The 20146-nt window shown below is 44.3% G+C and overlaps 1 protein-coding gene across 1 annotated transcript; it reads right to left on the bottom strand.

Annotated features, from left to right (window-relative positions):
* Positions 1-1049: 1049 nt before the first annotated feature.
* Positions 1050-17686, bottom strand: FATE1 (fetal and adult testis expressed 1). The gene is made up of 8 exons (XM_031945068.1): positions 17488-17686; positions 14871-15019; positions 12271-12362; positions 11617-11689; positions 7022-7129; positions 4914-5146; positions 2742-2820; positions 1050-1329 (listed from the first exon to the last, which is right to left on the bottom strand). Exons 1-8 carry the CDS (start codon positions 17684-17686, stop codon positions 1198-1200), a joined length of 1065 nt encoding a protein of 354 aa, XP_031800928.1. The 3' UTR covers positions 1050-1197.
* Between the last annotated feature and the right edge of the window lie 2460 nt (positions 17687-20146).

Here is a 20146-nt window from a genome sequence, read left to right on the forward strand (position 1 = left end):
GGGAAACTGAATTTGTCCATTTGCTGTATGCAAATTGATGATAATGGGCAAATTGTTAAGAAAATCACCAAGAACATCCCTAAGATTGCACGTGTACCTGTGTACAGGTTTGGAAATCTCCCTTTACAAATGACTGGTGGTCTTGGTTTGATAGTGGCTGGTGGAAACATTGCAATCAGTGGTATTATTCGGTTGCCACTATGTTTACCCTGTATGATTACATTAGTAACAAAAATAGTTCGGAGGTCACTGTCAAGAATCTGACAGACAGAGGATGCCATTAAAATGATGATTTTACAGAAGGAGGGATGGGAGGCGGTAGCAGGGGACGATCCAGATGAGGAGATCAACAAGCAATGTGTAGAGATGTTAATTGAATTTAACTACAATGTTAGTTCATCAGGAGGAAATATATATGAGTAACAGGGGGGATTGTGTGGAAAGGTGAAGAACTTACAGATTAAGCACATATTCATCAGAGACTGTTCACTAAAGTAGCTCAGGCCCATAGGCCCCAGTCACGTGATTTTAGGTAAGGCCTGGACTGCATGCCATCGTCCAAAGAGGGGCTTATGTGGCCGAAGCCGTACATCACCTTGTCTACTGCATTCCACTGACTGACTAGGGAATAAAGGTTTATGTGACCAATCACAACCTAGAGAGGGTGGGATTTGGGGGGTTCTTTGTCTGAAATGTATAGATATTGTGAACATTTTCAAGGCAGTGGCCCTCTCCTGCTGTGAATTTGGCTCCCAGACCAGGATGGGGTCCGCCTCTCGAGATTCTAATAAATAATTCTGCTTTCTAGGAGTGAGCTCTATAGTAGTCACTTTGGGTAGGTCTTTTTGTCCCAAACATTCATATCCCTGAACAATGATTCAGAAGAGCAGTCAGAGGGGCTGTTGCCGCAATGCTCTGAGAGGCAATGTTTGCTTAGGTCTCTTGTGGTGGTCTTTCCCTACTCCTGCCCCAAACAGGACAAGGTATCATCTCCCTTCCGACCCCCTTGAACACCATCACTGCCCACAATAAGACCAGTACAATTTGTGTCTTGAAATTATTTTAAAGGTAGCTTTTTCCATGGAACTTCTAGAGGTCAAAGGATCAATCTATGTTTGCTAATACAGTTTACAAGAACGTTTCCCCAATAGTCTTCCACCATTCATGCCCTCTAGGCATTCTGAGGGGCCAACTGCTTTATCTTCTCATCCAGAGCCATGTGTTAATAACACAGGCTGAGAGCAGGGCAGAATAGAGAATGAACTCCTTCTGCCGCCAACCGGTACACTTTGCCTCCAGGGCCTGCAGTCTCCCAGAGATCTTATGAAGCTGCAAAGAGAGAGAGAGAGAGTGAGTGAGAGAGACACAGAGACACAGACAGACAGACAGACATCACAGAGGGGTCAGTCAGGCCTGAAGCTGGGAGCTGCCAAGGGGGAGGGAGAAGGCCTGGGGGAGATCCCAATGGGGCTTCTGTGGCCAAAGGCCGGAAAATTAATATTCAAATCACCGTGACACAGGGGAAGCTGAAAGGAGACACTTGGGCACACAAAAGGAAAAGTGTACGGGAGCAAATACCAACAGAAAGTGGATCCCCTCTGGAGAGGGAGGAGAGGGATTCTTCCCAAGAACTTCCGGGAAACTCCAACTTCTTCAAGACCTAGCACTAGAGTTCCACCCCCTCCCCCCCCCCGCCCGGCATACCACAGGCTACCAGAAACTTAAGGAAACTGAGCCAACTTCCCTAAACCAGTCAGGTGGATCATCTGTGAGGTCTGCTTTTGCCCCACTCCCACCCTCACTCTTCCGCTCCCTAAATACCTAGCGACAGGAATTTTGGAACTCAGAGCAGCTAAAGGAGATTCAAATGTCATTGGGAAATATTTAACAAAATCAATCCAAAAACAATAGAACAGGGAGAACATTAAGTTTTCAAATGAAGTCGTGTGGCCCATGGGGATCCTTGTGGAAGGGATTAATGCCCCCCCATGTGAGTTGAATATCACTGATCTTGTTCAAGCCCCTCACTTTATAAATAGGGAAACTGGATTCATTTGCCCAGGTCATCAGATTAGTGATAGGCAGTACGGCTAAGTTGTGACCTCAGGGCCTCTGACTCCAAACCTAGTACTCTTCTCACTATAGCACATCACGTCCCAGGCAAAAAAGATAGGCCTTGCCTTGTTTTTGTTATGTTGAATGATGTCATCTTCTCTCAGGGAGCTATTGGAAGCAGATTTCAGGGAAATATAAGGAAGAACTTCCTAAAAATGAGAACTGTGCAACAATAGACCAGGCTGTTTCTTGAGATGGTAAGTTTTCCATCTCTGGAAATCTTTAAGTGGAGGGTACTTAGAATGGTTGAGAGAGAATTTTATTGTATGGAAGGATAGCTTAGGTCCCAGCTTCTTAAACTGTGCTATGAGACCCCATGTGGTGTCTTCTACCTGAATGTGGGGGGTTGTGAAATCATGATTTATATTAGTAAATGTTAGATTTGTGTATCTATTTCATATACATGTATACCCTGGGTAGCATAAACATTTCACAGGAGAAAAGGAGTCTTGAGTGGAAAAAATTTAAGCAGCTCTGGTCTTAGTGACCCCTGAGATCCCTGAACTTTCAGTGTTCTGCGTGTCTCATGAGGGGCTCCAGACTCCCCTTCCTGAGGTCATGAGTCCAATACGAAGCAGTAGGTCCAACCTGAGGCTATAGTAGCTTGATTTCCTCAAGGATCTCACCTGCTTTTTCATGGCAGTGATCTCCATCCCACTCATGTCCTCTAGGGCACCCTCAACAGCCAATCCTCTATCACGGGAACTGAGGAAATGACATAAAGACAAGATTGGGCAACTGTTTTCTTGGAACACAAGTAGTTCTGCGTGGGTGCAGGCCAAGTCTAGTTGCACCAAGCCAGGTGGCAGTGGGGAAAGGGGCTCGCTTCTTCAGCCCAGCTACAATTTACCAACTTCTGCAGCCCAGCTACGATTTACCAACAGCACACACTTCCTCAGTCAGTATGTGCTCATCAACAGAGAGGTGCCAGTTGTCATAAAAGCTATTGGTTTCTGGACTTAGACTTCAGCTCGCTTTCATTGTTGTGGAGAGCTACCCATTACTGAGATCATACCCAGAACATGCAAGCGATGGCCCCTGCCAGGAGGGATATGGGAACTGAAAGGGTGATTAGAATGCTTCCAGGAGCCCAGCTCATCACTAGGCCAGAAGTCCCCAGGCATGAAGAGTGAGTAACTCTCTCAGGCCAGGAAGTCAATCAGTACTGCGCTGATACAGGGCATGGAATCATCCATGGGGATTTCACTCCTCCTCTGAACAACACTTCTGTCAGGGAAGGGATTAGATGTTAGGCAGACTCTGATCCATTCACATCCTTTTGTCCGCCTCCCTCCCCTTATTGAACATGTGCGACTAGCATGGGCACTCTTGTTTATAATCCTAGATGGCAATATCTACCCATCCCAGCATTCTCCGCTGATACAAACGCTGATTCGACACCTTGAATCTTCTGCAGTGATACCTGGGAAGCGTCTCCCTGTTGGGCCTTTCATTGCTGAAAGGAATGCTTGGAAGGGAATCCATCATTGCAAGTAGATATGTTGACTTCCTGAACTAGAGGGCCCAGAACTTCTACTGTTGCTCTATGACCCCCTTGGCCTAAAGATGCTGTCTCTTCAGAAGCCTACTGAACAAGCCCCACTGACACCTTAACTCTGACCCTCCCCAGGGAGGAAAGGGCTTGCTTGGTACATAGATGAGTCCTAGAGAGCCTCAAGGAGCCCTCTGCATAGGGTCAAAGAAGAAGGCATCAGATGAGAATAGAGGAGCGGGTAGGGGGGGGGCGGGTAGAGACCTTATATAGAGGTTTTTAGAATCACACCAACCAAGGCAGGAATTTGCTAAAGACAAAATGCAAAGTTCATGGTGGGTGCGGATTTGAGCAGGGCTCCAGTCTCTGAAATCCACAGAGCCATTGGCAGTCATAACATGCAAGGTATTCCAAAAGTCTTACTGAAGTCTGAAGCTTTAATAGTTGTATGTAATATATATATATATATATATATATATATATATTCATTCTATTCTATTAATTCTTATATTGTTGTATTTATCTTAATTAATGTTTAATTACCACATTTATTATCTTAATATAGCATAATGTTTGTTCTATATTAAAATAATAAACATTAATCATCTTAATATGGAATAATAGTTATTATATATTTTCTATATTCTACATAATATATTATATGCAATAGCTATTAAAGCTTAAGACTTTTGGAACACCCCGTATGGGCATATCTAGGGGCATACCATTATCATTACCCCTAGGGTGTGAAGGAGTTGAAAACGACCTAATGAATGAGTGGGAAAACACCTGGAAAAGTCATAAGTACTGTGGTTTCTACTACTATCTGGTGCAACTTAAAAATTCATGTTCCTTTAAGCAAAATATATGAACTTTTCCATGTAAGTGAGTAGTATCCCCCCAAGAGGTCACACAGTGATTCTGATGATGCCCCGACTACGCCAGGAATCTCTTTGGGAACTGTCACCTTCAAAGCCAGTGTAAGAGGGACCCAGATGAAAATCTCTCCCACCACTTCTGACCCAACACTTGGGACCTGAGACCAAATGCTCCAGTGTGCTTGCCCACCTGAATCACCACACTTGCCTCTGAACATGTTTTGATTGGTCACCTTTAGGGGACAGAGATGGCTTGCTCCCCACACACTGAGTATGGCTAAAGAATCGTTCCTAAGGAGCTATCAGGGCCCCCTGGGGAGTGAAAATCGGGAGCCTCCTTGACACCAAGGAAGCCCTAATGAGGGGACACCACTCAATGCATGCCACTGTATAGGATCTGATATACTTGGTCTTAACAGCCTCTTTACCTGAGGGCCACGCCTCTGATTAAGCGATGGTTTCTAAGGTGAGCATTTCCCAAGTAGGTCCAGTTACCCAGAGGGCGGGAACAAGGGTTTACTGGTGGAACCAGTGCAGTCTTGACAACTTGACGATTCTTGCATTGTTGTAAGACCCTCCCCCCTGCCAAAGGAACACTAAAATGCACCTCCTGGCGAGAAAGCAGGACCCTGCATCCCAGCAGGGTCTGTCTGGACCCCACCTATCCCGTAGGACACTGCGGGGCTAGGTAAGGGAATAGACCAGCACTGAGATAGGAACTAGCACACAAAAGGGGGCCTTGGGCCTCTTTTCATCCAGCTGCTATTAGGAGGTGAGATGAGAAGTCTCAAAGGGGGTTTCTCCGCCCCTCTCGATTCCATAGTCATCAGTGTGGACAAGGAAACCAACCCAAGCAGAAATGGTTGACTTCAGGGAGCTGGGCTCAAGGGCCAGGAGCTATTGCTGTTAGCAAGCAGAAAGCTTGTTAGTGACATTATAAGGGACCCAGACTGGTCACAGTTGTATAAGCAATCTCTGAGCCTACTTGGGCTTAAAGGAAAACATTCTTTTGTTTCTCCTCTCCATCTTCCTGAATTCTCAAGACTGAGCAGTGATCCTAGTTGTCAAGAAGTAACAGGTAACAGGAAGGTGGCAGAGGATGCTAAAATTAAAGAAACCCCAGGTTCCAGGCCCCTGCTGGATTGGAGCACATGGTCCTGTGGCCTACCTCAAATAGAATGGTGGATACAGGCCGCAGCCATGCACAAAGCACACGAACACACATGTATGTGTGTTGAGTGTCAGCCAGAAATAACTAAGGGCCCAGGTCACCTGGGCTGCCCAAGGGGCTAGGAGATCCTCTGAAGACGGTGACAGAGCAAGAGCCCCAGGAACCACACTGTCTGGAAGACATTGTGCAGGCAACAGCTCCTGCCTCCCTGTGTGAAGGCAGGGAAGAATTCCCTCTTGTCTCTGACCTGTAGAACATACACATATACACACATACACGCACAAATACACAAATTGAAATTATTTTTCCAGAGGTACAAGGGACGTTTGCTCATTCTCTCTCTCTCTCTCTCTCTCTCTCTCTCTCTCTCTCTCTCTCTCTCTCTCTCCAGTCTCTCTGTCACTGTCCACTGTCTCTCTCTGTCTCTGTCACAGTCTGCTGTCTCTGTCTGTCTCTCGCTCTCACTCTTGCTCGCTCTCACTCTTGCTCACTCTCGCTTGCTCTCACTCTCACTCATTCTTTCTCTCCCCTTCCCCTGGCAGCATCAGATGCCAGGGTGGGCCAATGAAGTGTGGGCAGCAGAGGTCTCTCTACTGGCCACAATCCTACCACCCTCAGCGTGGCTGCTCCAGGTTCCTCAAAGGCAGGATCAGGCCCAGCCGGGGCCAACTTCCAGGAATGATAGGTTTAGCAGAGCTGGCCTTTGTGACGAGGAAAGCAAAACTCAGGGATGAGAAGAGAACAGCACAATAAAGCCTATGGAGCAGACTTAGAGACCAGCTGTAAGAAAACCTCCCAGTGTGGGCACCAGAACAGGAGTGGAGATAAAGAAAACCCTTTGGAAGCCAGGATGCAGTGCTGTTGGGAAAAGGTGCTTCCTCATGGACTCTTTCATTGGAACTCAGCTAGGTGGATGCCCCTCCTCCTCCACCTCCACCCAGTGAAATATTTGTAAAGCACTTCACACTGCTCCTGGCACATAGTAGGTGCTATATGCAAGCTGATTCACTTCCCTCCCTCCCTTCCCTCCATTCTACAAATGAAGAAACTGACCATGGGAGAGATTACAGGGTCATAAAGCTAAAGACAATATAGCTTAGACTCTTATGTCCTGACCTGCATCCCCCTAGTCCTTCCGCCACCATATTATGAACAATTCCTACCTGACCGGAAGATACATAGCCAAGGATTAGAAGGAACACTCCATTAGAATTGGGTCCACAAGCCTAAAATCCAAGTATGCTTCAGATCACCTGAGAGGCAAGCACAAAAGGGGACCCCCTACTATCCTGACTCTGGGATGGAGAGGGCAAGTCTTCATTCCCAGCCTCAGGGAAGTAAGGGCAGCTGAAATACACAACTCACTGTTCTCAGAGAATCTTGAAGCAAGTACCCGCAACCTTCTCCTTCGGAACGGTGCCTCAGCTGAATAGCTGCACAGTGGAGCAGCTGCCTGGCTTCAGGTAGGCGAATCTGAAACAATCTCAAACAGTCCTGTCTGGAGATGGGGTATGGCCTAGATAAACTCCCAGGCTTCCCCCAACCCAGTTTTTGGATTACAGGAATTTGATCCCATCACCCCCGAGAAAGAATAAAGATGCACATTGTTGTCTCCCTGGGTTAATTCTAATTAGAACAGTAACTATGTAACAAAGGGGAGGTCCTGTGATTTCAGCACACCAGAAACTCCTGCTTCACCAGGCCCGGTCCAGATAGAACCCGGAAGCAGTGAGAGCTCATGAGTCACAGAATGAGCTCTCTCAGCACCACTGACACACAATCATGGCTCAAAGCCCAAATTCCGCAAGTCTTGCAAAAGGGCGTAAGTCCCAGTGTCCTGCAGAAACACCAATGGGAGAGAGAACAGGGAGGCTTTTGTATGGGGCTGGGGTAGGGAGGAAGGAGGGAGTGACTGGGAAAAAGAGGCCCCTTTTCCACCAACAGGAACTAGAGTGACATGTCTCCCTGTGAGTAGTAATACACACACACACACACACACACACACACACACACACACACAATGCAGTGGTCAATCAAAAGGCAGTGGCCATTGACACAATTTATTTCCTGCTTGATTTCTCATGAATATTGAGTTTGGGGCTAACAGATGATCAGCCTGGAATGCAATATCCACACAGCCGAAAGTTTAAGCACAATTGTTTTTTATGTTGTTAGATGAAATCCACAAATGAAAAAAAAATTTGGTCCATTTCAGACACTGGGGCACAAGTTTGTTCAAACTTCTTTGCTGTCATTCAAGTTTCTCCAGATTCAAGGGGCTCCCCCCAACCTTTCTATCCTTATGTCACACTACCCTGCTCCCATATTCCCTACACTCCAAGCAGGATCTCCTGGTCTCTTTGGGCATCCCTCTCCACAGTCTTCCTCAGACACTTGATTCTCATTGTGTTTTCCAAATTTCAGTCTTGAGAGCACCTGCTCCTGCCAGGCCTGACTTCCCCTATAGAATTTTAGGCCAGGGAACCGACTTTCCTTTCTTGGGAAATCTGCCAAACCCAGTATGCTGGACAACTTAAAACCCACTTTCTTCTCCTTCTTTATCACAGTCTACCATGAAGCAGCCCCTTCCCTCAAAGGTTCCCGCCATCTCCACACCGACAACCACTTCGGCTTTAGTCAAAATCAGGTCCCAGAGACTAGTCTCCTCGTTAACTTCTCCCACTTCGGAAAGAGGAATTTGAGACAGAAGAACAGGAATTAGAGAGGAGCTGCTCTGAGCTGGGCACAGGGAACGTTCTGGCATATGGAGAAGCCCCCATCACTTAGGTACCACTTTCCCCAGCCTCCCCAATTCCAGCTCTTCTCATAATTCCACCTCTCTTGCCACCAAGTCTGCAGGAGAGGCTTCACCTAAGTGTCTTCATGAACAATCCCACTCTAGCTCCTCCTAGAAACATGTATTTGGGGACTGTGTAGTACCACGCCATCATGTAAATATATCTTATCTTTATGGATATTGTGCGTTATATGCATATTAGGCATGTGTCTATAGCTAGATATTTCCACTGTCTGTCTGTCCATCTGTCTCTGTCTCTCTGTTTCTCTCTCTCTCTCTCTCACACACACACACACACATATACTGACACACACACAACTACCACCCAATTTCCCACATATATGTGTGGGTGTCAGTATATATGTCTATGTACCATTTATATATATTGCATATGATACCCATATTTACATACCATTTCCACCCAGATATGTATGTATGTATGTATCTATCCATCTATATATGTGTATGTTCATGCCAGTGCATTTCCTCCTTATATATGTATTATGCATATGTCTATGTAGAATCAGTGTGCATATGTTCATGTACAGTGACACTCTCTCCCAAATATATATGTGTGCATATACATATGTATAGACATTTATTTACATAATACCACTCTATCTTCACCATAAATATGTATGTGTGTATATACCCTGACTTTGCCCATATATTTGTAAACATATATATGATGTCACTCTACCTTCCTTATATTTGTATTATGCATATGTGTATATGTACACAATGCTATTCTATCTCCCATGTGTGTATGTATATATCTACAAATGGCAGTCCAACCCCCGATGTGTATAAAACCACATGTGGATATATATGTATGTGTATATACAATGCTACTTGATCTCCCTCTTATATATGTGTATGTGATGTCTCTATATCTTTCCTATATATGGATACAATGATAGTGTATTTTCTTCATATATGTGTGTAAATATATACACACACAATGCCATCTTCCTTATATGTGTGTGTGTGTGTGTGTGTGTGTATATATATATATATATATATATATATATATATATACTTATTTCTATATATGTATATATACTAGAGTCCATCTCCCTTACACTTATTTACATATACATATATAATACTACTCTATGCTTCCAATATCTGTTTCTAAATATATACATGTCTATGTGTATGTGTCTGTATATACACATATAATACATATTCACAGAATGACAGTCCATCTCCCCCATATATATTTGTGTGCATGTGTATATAATGTGACTTTATATCCGCTTCACATGTGTGTGTCTGCATATAACCACAATGCCCCTCTTTTCCCTCATATGTGTGTATGTATGTGTGTGCATACAATGCCCCTCTATCTCTCCCGTATCTATTTTAGGTACATCTCTGTGTGTATATACACAATATCAGTCTATCTTCCCCATATATGCATGTTTATGTGCATATATAATGACAGTCTATCACCACATGTATGTGTGCATATATGTTGAGATCGGTAGATAATGGTACTATCTTCCCCGTGTTTGTGTATATGTACACATATACATACACATATACACACAATGCTGTTTATCTTCTCCACGTGAGAAGATCTATGAATATACATGTCAATTATGCAGGGATATATACAATACCAGTCCATCTTCCCCGTTACCAATTTTAAGTAAATATGTGTGCATACTCTATCTTCTCCATCTCTATTTTCATGTATATATGTGTGTATAATGCCAATCCATTTTCCCCATGCATATATGTATATGTGTGTGTGTATATATATATATAAAATGATAACCTTTGTCTCTCCAGATCTATTTTATGTATATGTCTATTGTGTATCCCTATACATGAGACAGCACAGTGAATAGAGTGCTAGGCCCAAATTCAGCAATACTCACCTTTTGGGGTTCAAATGTGCTCCCAGCTCCCAGCCCACCAGGCCTCAATCATGCTGAGGTGGTCAATGCATGAGGCCCTACATGGCAGTCGCGGTCACAGTCTTTCCTACGTGTACTCTGGTGCAGACACCGAAGGCCTCGAGTTTTATCACTTGGGCATTTTTCTCCTTTGCTCATGTTGTTATTGCCTTTCCCACCCACCTGATTCCCTGCCTGTTGAATCCAGTCCTTCCAGCTAGTAACAGCCTCCAATTTTTCCTAGACTTCACACCAGACTTTTCTTATACTTCAGGCCTGAGCTTACAATAATAACTAAAACTGCTTAGCACAGTGCCTTGTATGCTGGTACACAGTAAGCATTTAATAAATGTTCATTGGGCTACTTGACACTTTTCAAACTGTTTTGCAGCCTCACGACAACTCATCGAGGCAGGTATTATTTAACTTTTTATCCACATTTTAAGTTCAGAGAGGTGGTCACTTTCCCATGGTCACAAAGCAAGCAATTATCAGAGACAATTTTTTAACCCACGTCTTCTTGACTCCAAATCCAAAGCTTTCTCTATCCAGCCATACTATCACCAAAATATTATTTTATAGCTTATCTGTTTTTATATCATTATCTTTTTTGAAACTTATCTTTCTGAATGGGTCATCAATCAATCAAATTTACTAAGTACCTACTACGTGCCAGACATTGAGCTAAGGGCTGGGGATGCTAAAAAAAAAAGGCAAAACACCCCCAAAAACAAAAAATCCAGTCCCAGTCCTCAAGGAGCTTACAATCTAATGGGGGGAGAAGACAAGCAAACAAGTATATACAGTGCACAAGATAAATGACAAATAATGAACAGTGGAAAGGCACTGGAATTAAGAGGGGTTGGGAAGACTTCCAGTAGGAGATGCGATTTTAGCTGGGCCTTAAAAGAATCCAGAAAGATTATCCCAAGCATGAGGGACAGCCAAATAAAATATCTAGGGCAGAAGGGAGTGTCTTGTTCATAGAACAGCCAGGAGATCAGTGGCACTACATTGAAGAGTCATGCAAGGAATAAGGTACAAGAAAGAAGACTAGCAAGGTTGGAAGAGGTTAGGTCATGTCCCCCTATCAAACTGAAAGCTCTTTAAAGACGGGTACTATATCTCCTGGTATCTGTACTTTGTGCTATACAAAGTAGATGCTCATGAAATGTTTGCTGAATTGAAAACACTCCTTGGTATTTAATTTAGGATCACGGCAAGACAAACTTGGAGATTCAGCCTCCAACCTCCTATACCTGGGTCCCATCAACCTCAGTGGCAATGGTAGTAAGCTCAAAGCATGTCAAAATCCAGGTGGGCAGCAGGGGCCTACCCAGAGTACCTCATTGCCTTCAAGGATCAAAACAGAAATAATAGTTGGAAAAACATCAAATCAAAAAATAACTGTTCAGGTATTTGAAAAGAGAATTATGGAGATGGAGTGTTTTCAAAGAACACTAGATGAAACATTCTGAACAACCACCTCTCTCATAGATGGTGAGCTACTCTCTCAATTCATGATGGTGGGAATTAGCTTAGGACACCTGGAGAATCTAATTCCTAGAGAAAAGGACTTTATCTTAAAGGTCACTATACCCAAAAAGAATTGTACTAATGTATTCATCGCCTTCCTTATGTGCAACCACCAGGGCTATCTTCCACTCATGGTAAACTCCCCGAGAGTAGAGTTGTACTTTACGAACTTTTGCTGCTATTGTAATTCTATGTAATTCTACTCACTTCCCAGGAAAGCAGGCATACCATTCTCAAAAAATCATGTGTCAGCTCCTGAAGGCCAAGATCAAGGTTCTTGATCAACACAGCTTTGCGGCCTCAGGGTCAGCAAGTCAAAGTTCATCCCTGGAAGTTGTGAGTACAGAGGCCAGAAACAAGGGTTTCATTCCACTTACCCTTCATCTGGATACACTGAGCCTTCATTTGCCATAGGGATATTCTTACCACTGGATTTATTCTTCAGGTATCCTTTGGTTACCAGAGAGAGCTAGGGTCCAAAGAAATTTAATGAATGAGCAAGAGACCATGTTTTAGTGATTCCCACCTGCCCTTCTTCCTACAACAAGAGCATGTGGGAAAGCAGCCTTTCCCATCCACCCCCAGCCCCCATGGTTAGGGCTGGTGCTCCAACATAACCTTCCTCTTTATCCCAAATATATCAGCTATATACACCATTGTTTGCATGTGGTCTTCTTCAGTGGAATTTTTACTCTTTGAGGGAGAGGACCCTATTTTTGCCTTATTTTTGCTTAGCGCAATCTGGGACACAGATTAACAGATGTTTATTGGCTGACTGATGATCATTTCTCCCATTGTCCAGATCTACATGTAAGGGAATCGTTGATGGCTTGAGTCTTAGGCCCTTTTGTGAGGGCTATACTACATGTGTGTGCATACATGCACAGTTAATAATCTAGCAGAATATAGTAGTAGTAATAATTCAGTAGAATATAGACTACATGAGAGAACAGTCTGTGAATTAAGACTTGAAAAATCAATCGAAGCCAGATCGTGGAAGGCCTCAAAAGTCGGACTAAGAAGTTTATGTTTCGGCCTAGGGGCTAGAAAGAGGCCCTGAAGATTTCTGAGCAAAATGTTGTATATCTTGGACAGATTTGAGTGTCTGTGGGAAGGATGACATGGAGAAGCAATGAGATCAATTAGGAGGCTCCAGCCTCCAGTCCAGTGTCTGAGTTAAGGTGGCAGCTGTATACAAATGTTCCTAGATACTGCCACTGATACCTGGAGAAAAGGAAATATCCCTGAACTATTGTGTAGTTAGAAAGGATAAGATCTGGCAACCAAGCGAATATGAGAAGGAAGAAGAAAGGGAAAGGTCCATGGTTGACCTACATGAAAAAGGAGTGTGCCCTGGAGGCCACCAGTGGTAAGGCTCACAATTGAGTGGGAGCCTTACCAAGGAGGCCCTGTCTCCAGAGGGATTTCTTGCTCTTTGCTCCATTGTTCCCTTTTACTTTGTTTGAGGAATAGCAATAACAGTAATAGCTAAAGTTTATATAGTACTTATTATATGTCAGGCACTATGCTAAGAGCTTTACAATTATTTACCGCATCGAATTTTCACAACAACCCTGGGATGTAGGGGCTATCATTATGCCCATTTTACAGATGGAGAAACCAAAGTGGACAGAAGTTGTGTGTTGCCCAAGGTGAGAAAGCTAGTGTCAAATTTGAATTCAGATCTCCCTGCCTCCAGGCCCTGCGCTGTACCACCTCTTTCCCTAGCAACTTTTTCCATTCTTTTTTGGCCTTCTTCAGCCTCATTCTACTGTTTTTCCCAACTACTTTCTGAAGCAGGTCAGCCAGAACTGGTTGCCAAGTAATCTGACCAAGCTGTTCGTATGTATTAATTAGTCCACAAAGGTGGGCCTCAGCTCTGGCTCACCTTTCTATTTCCTTAGTAACCCCACAGAGGGTCCCAACACATCCTAAGCTGTGAATACATTCTTTCTTAAGGGAATGAAAGGCACAATGGTATGTAATGAGTGAAAAAATGGGCAGATTCCATAGAGCAAATATGGAGCAAGATTCAGGCAAAAACACCAATTTTCTATCAGTACAAATTGATTATATTTAGAAATCTTTACAAGGGGCCAACCCCCAAGTAACACACACATACACACACACACACACACACACACACACACACACACGCTTCATCGCTACATATACTTGCTGGTAACATCCATTTGGTAGAGCATTCCAAGGGCTGTGGGTCAAAGAACACAACAGACTTACATGATGTGTGACATAGGGAAGAATTTCTCAATAACCCAGGATTTCTCAGGTTGCTTTTGTCTTGTAAAGACCCTGAGGGAGGAGACATATTGGAGTCATCATGGGGACATTTTTTCCTAAGGTACCCTCTTCCTTAATTTCCTCCAATTCTTCCTCCACTTTCTAAATTGCCAAGTATTTTAATGCCAGGGCCTTTTAGAATGGGTCACTGAGCCAAAATGGTATCATTTCAGAAATGAGGTTGACTTCTATACCACAGGAACCCTATACCCAACCATCCTTTTGTAGAATGAACTCTAAGGTCCCTTTGAGTTCTAAATCAACGAACCTATGAACTACAGACTGGTGCCTTGGGCTTGGTGCCAAGGCCTTGTTCTCACTGAGCTGTCAGAGGGATATCTAGTCTGTGTTCCAGGGCCAATGATGCACTGATAAGATTTCCCACCTAGATTTCCCATCCAGTGCCATTGGAAGAAAAGACCCCACTTAATTCTACAGGTGTCCAATCCCAGATGTTAGAAACAGATATGGCATTATTGTATCTGGGGACTCTATGGTTTCTAGAACCCAGGAAATAGCTAAGGTTTTAGTACAATGGGAGTTCCTGAGACCATGGGTTGTTGCTCTGTGTGTATGGGTTTGTGTGTGTGTGTGTGTGTGTGTGTGATAGCCCCATTGTCTAGCAATGTTTTTCACATATTGGATATAAAAAGTATTTGTAGAATAGAAACTTTACCAGTTTTCTTGTCCTGATATTACTAAAGACAGTTGAGAGAGGACTGTTAACAATGTCCAGGTAAGAAGCAGGAACCAGGATGTTGGATGTGTAGGTTAAGTTCCGTTGCAGCTTGTTACTCCAAATGAGTCTTGCTTCATCTCCACACTCTAGGGAGAAGAGAGAAGGGTTCATTCATTCGTGTTGCTGTTTGGTCCCAGTCTCAATAGGGCATCAGGGGGTCCCAACTGAAACTCTAAGAGCAGTGGTTCCACTGTGGCTTACACAGTAATCACAATGACTTGTCAGTATAAGGCACAAAAGCAATCTGTTGGGTTTCTTCTGCCCATACCTAGGCTGATCAACAAAATCCCAGAAATCCCAGCTGGGTTCTTTCCCCCTATATCTAGAAGCTACTTATTGGCCTTTGCAATCAGCCCTTGCCATGACCAGAGCTATTCGGAACACATCTGGGCCTATCTCACTGCTCACATGGTTTGGAAGGGATGGGAGTCACCAAGTTGATTTACCGAGGTGGAAAACCATAAGACTTACCAATTATTCCCCTTGTCTCTCTTCCCTACAAACCCCTGCTGTCATCTGAACTGCTGACTTTAGCTAAGGACCCCTGCCTAGATTGGGCCAACTGCCCCTCCCCAGAACCTTTAAGTCTTTCAGGTCTTTCCATGTACCCTATATTTTATATGCTGTCTTCCCAACTTAGAGCATGGGTTCCTTAAGAATAGGGGCTGTCTTGTTCTGTTTTGCTCCCTGAAGCCTAGCACCATGCTTGACAACTAGAAGTATTTAAAAATGTTTTTTTTTAATTCATTCATTCATTTAGTGCCTCAATTTGACAACTCCACCCTGCATTGGCAAAATTGGAATGATATAGAAGCTCAGTCATAGACTGACTCAGGCACAGTTTAGGGACTGGCAGACAAACTGAGGCCTCAAATGAAGAAGGTTCAGATGGAAAGTTATATTTAGATAGGGAGACATCTCGAGAAACATGACACCTTTGCCATTGAAATCTCTAACATCCCCATGTAAAAGGGCAGGAAGCACCACTTGGGGCAACTGGATTTTGACCAGGAAAACTTGGGTCTCAATCAGGGCTCTGGAACTTACTAGCCACATGTCCTTGGACAAGTTAATTTACATCTCTCACAACTCTGTTGATAGTTTTTTGTTTTTTGGGCTTTTTTTTTTTTTGTAAAATTACGATAATATTGTGTTCAGAAATGACCTGTAGAGATGCAAGAATGATGTGGCTATGAGAAGGAAGATCTTGGAGTAAGGAATAGGGAATTCTGCTCATGATGTCTAACAATTGACCCAGCTAAATCAGGGCCCTTACCCTTACATCTAAGTGACTGTGGGGAAGTTATTTAACTGCTAAAGTATCTCAGGTAACTTGCTCAGACTAAGTGATAGGCAACTACTATTCTGCATTAGGGGATGTAGTTGACACTCCAGGAGTGCTGAGCACCCACAAAACCACAGTTTCTTAAAGAGAAAGAAAGAAAAAAAAGGCTATCAACTAATCTGCTGGGATTTTCATAAACTCAAGTAAGACCAAATAAAAAGTGTCACGGCTTAATATCATTAGGTTACCTCAGTCTCGAGGCCCTGAGAGACAACAGCTGCAAAGCACCACAAAATGGCCGCCCAGGAAACCTGGCAACATTATCTCCACCCAGCCCTCTTCAGCCCACAGCCAGGTCCAGTCCCTTGCCTCTATTGGGCCTTCTCTGATCTCTTGACTCAGAAGTCACGTTCCTGGGCATTCCCACGGTGAGCCTTTGAATGGCCTGGGGGAAGGGGGAGCATAACCAGGGGAGCCACCCTGGTTATGCTGTCCACCTCAGCTAGAGCCCCTCTGTTGGCTCAGTCCAGCTGTCCGGCAGATGCTGCAGACTGCTTCTCCTGAACCAAATACCCAGTGATTACAAGGCAGCAGCCACAACACCCCTGAATCCCCAGCACTTCTTGCTGGGGGGGGGGGGCTAGCAGAACTATTCTAAGCTGCACCCTCCTCAATTCCCCCCGCCCCTGCCCCCCCCAATTTCTCTCCGCGTAGCTTGGAGGCCACAGGGGAGGGGAGGGTGGTTGGGGAGGGGGCAGAAGCATGACTCTGTCTGGCCACTGGGGATCTCATTATAGCTCAGGGAGAGACGTCCGAGGATACTGAATGGCAACACTGCCACCAAGAGGCCAGTTAGCCTATTGCTAGGAGTGCTGCTCAGAAGGCTTCCTGGGCCTGCCTCAGGCTCCCTCTCATCTGCTGCTTCTGCCTTCAGGCTCCTGGCAAAGACACTGAGATGGAAGGTGTTAGGTTCAGGGATCTTCGTTGCTTAGAGCTGGACACCTGGGTTTTGCAGAACTGGCAGGAGAACAGAGGGCTTCTTCTTTTCCCTTACCAGCCCCTGGGCTCAAGGCCTGTGGGTAGATCTAATAGGAAAGGAAAGAACCAGCAGTATTATCCCCATTCCTCATGGCTCCCCACAATGAAAGGAGCTTAAGTTTCTCTCGCTCTCTCTCTCTCTCTCTCTCTCTCTCTCTCTCTCTCTCTCTCTCGTGAGTGCACATGTGCCCACACACACACACGGAGCTGGGGGATTTTCTGTACTCTTACCTCCCATCAGAATGCGATCAGAAATACTCATGGAGAAAGACAAAGGCAGATTGTCGGATATTCTCCTGGCCTCCTCATTATAGAGCCCACCAGTCCCCTTCAGAAGGCTGAGGATTTGTCCATTTTGATTGCTGCTTTCTGTGAACTTCAGATCTCCCCAAAGGCGAGATGAGCCCAGAGGCCAGGATGAGGTGAACATATCTCCTCCTGAGAAGAGGGAGCATATAAGGAAGCCTTTCCCATCACCTTCCTACATGATGATGTGAAGATTAGGGTAAGGGATCAGCACACTTCTTGAGCCAGAAAACCACTTTCAGCTCTAAGTGCAATCTACTCAGCTAAAGGGTTGCTGGAAAGGGATGGGAGGACCCTGTAGGCCCTCCCCCAAATCACCCAGAGAAGAAGAGCTGTGTCCAGCTCATGTTCTGGAAAAGTCAGAGCTTACCTAGTAAAAAGCAAAGAAGAAACAGATGTATGCCATTGGTTCCATGGGTTCTTTCATTGGATAGAAAAAGGAGAGAAATGAGATATCCTTCCTGGTCATAACTATCCATTTTATCTGGTTAGGGCCTGCTTCTTTCCCTCCAATCAACTCACTCCTTCCTCGTTAAGGCCCAAATTACAAGCGTGAATTCTGGAGTACAAGCAAGCCTAGATATAGGCCCAGACTTGAGCCTCTCTCACTGCTTAAACAGAATTAGATGGGGCTCAGCCTATAACAAGACTGCGCCTAAGCCAAGAAGTTCACATATCCAATAACATGTTCAGAAAGAGAAATTTTTTTTCTAGTCAAAACGTAGCACCCCGCCTGCCCCTCCAAAAACTACTCCAACCTTAGTTGAGGGGGTTGAGGATCCAAAAACTCATCTTTGAGGAGCTTAGACTAGGGCCTCCCTCCCCCTTCCCCTTCCTCCTACTCCAAAATGGGAAATAAATTCCATACCTCACAATATTTTTCCTTAGAAGTCTAGAGCGGAACTTCCCCCTCTCCTTCCTGCCTCCAATTTCCTACCCTAAATATTCTCTCCCACCCCCAACAACCTTTCCTCAAGAAACAGGATTGGGAGCCCCTCTTCTTGCTTTCTGTCGGAGAAACAAATGTACCCCAAGTGTTTTTATGAGGAAACCCAACTACAGAATCTCCTTTCCCCCTTCTTTCTTTCTTCCTGCCCCAAACAGGGAAAAAATACCCTCTAAGGATTTTTATGAAAACTTATTATCATAACTATCACCTACCCTAAAGTAAGGAGCAAATGCTCCCCCAAATGGTCGTTTTTTTCTCCCAGGAAATACCGAAGCAAGATCTTCCCCCATCTTGTTCCTCATGTCTTTTCTCAAAATGGAGAACAGATGAGCTGCAATAGTCTTTTTTCAAAAGATTATACTAAGGCCCCGTTTTTTCACTATTCCCTGCCTCCTGCCCTAGAATGGGAAATAATAATCCCCCAAATATCTTTCCTGAGAGGACTGGAGATATCCCCTACTTTTCTCTCTTTCTTGTTTCCAATCCCAACATGGGAAACAAAATCTTCCCAAGAGCTTTTCCTGAGGAGACAAGACTGGGATCTATTTCTAACTGGTCCGCTCCCTGCTTCTAATCAGCTGCCTCAAAATGGAGAGCAAATCTCATTGTTCCCTGAAAAAACTGTTACAAAGGCTTTTTTGTCCCTTTAATTCTATCTCCTTCCACTGGGCAGCAGACAAGTTGGTGCTGCCCAAGTGCCTTTTCTGAAGGTGACTTGAATTGAGACTTTTTTACTCTGTGGCAGATGGTGGTACAGTGGATAGCACCCTTAGCCTGGAGTCAGGTAAACCTGAATTCACACATAGCCTCAGACACTTCCCAGCCCCTTGTGACTCTGAGCAACTGACTTCACCTCAGTTTCTTCATCTGTAAAATGGAGACCAAAACACCTACCTCTTAGAGATGTAGTGAGGATCAAATGAGACGAAATACATAAACCACTTAGTATGTTACCTGACACATAATTAAACACTTAATAAATACTTATTTCCTCCCTCAGTTTTTGCTGTTCTGTCTCTAGAACAGCAAATAAAGACCCAAGCATATTTTTGAGGACACGAAAGCAGAATTCCTTCTCCTCTTCCTCCCCATCCCTCCCCTTTCTAATTTCCTACTGCCTACTAAAATGAAAACAAATATTTATTCATTCTCTTCTAAGTGAGGGGTATAAACCCCTTCCCCTCCTTCATCTTACCATTATTTTTTGAGGAGACTGAACGGGGGATGCTCACACTCCCTTACTGCTGCCTCAATCTAGCACTAAGATAAAAAATAAGCCCCCCATCACATTTAGACTACAATCTCTTCTCAGAAGACTGGAACTACCCCTAAAAACACATCTCTCCTGCCAATTCTTGTCTCCTGCTCTAAGACTGGGGGGGGGGGAAAGAAATGTTTCCTTCCACAGCCTTTTCAGAGGAAACAAGACACTCTATCATCCCCATTCGCTGCTTCCTGTCCCATTGCTAGGATGAAAATTCCTGCCAAATATAATTATCTGAGGAAACCAGATGAACTAGGATCATACTCAATGCCACTGATTCCCTTATCTTTTATGATCTACCTCAAAAAGGAGAATAAATGTTGAAGTCTATACTAAAGAGATAAGGTCAAGTCTCATTTCTTTGCTTCCTT

This window comes from Sarcophilus harrisii, chromosome X (assembly GCF_902635505.1).
Source record: "Sarcophilus harrisii chromosome X, mSarHar1.11, whole genome shotgun sequence".
NCBI classification, from domain to species: Eukaryota; Metazoa; Chordata; class Mammalia; order Dasyuromorphia; family Dasyuridae; genus Sarcophilus; species Sarcophilus harrisii.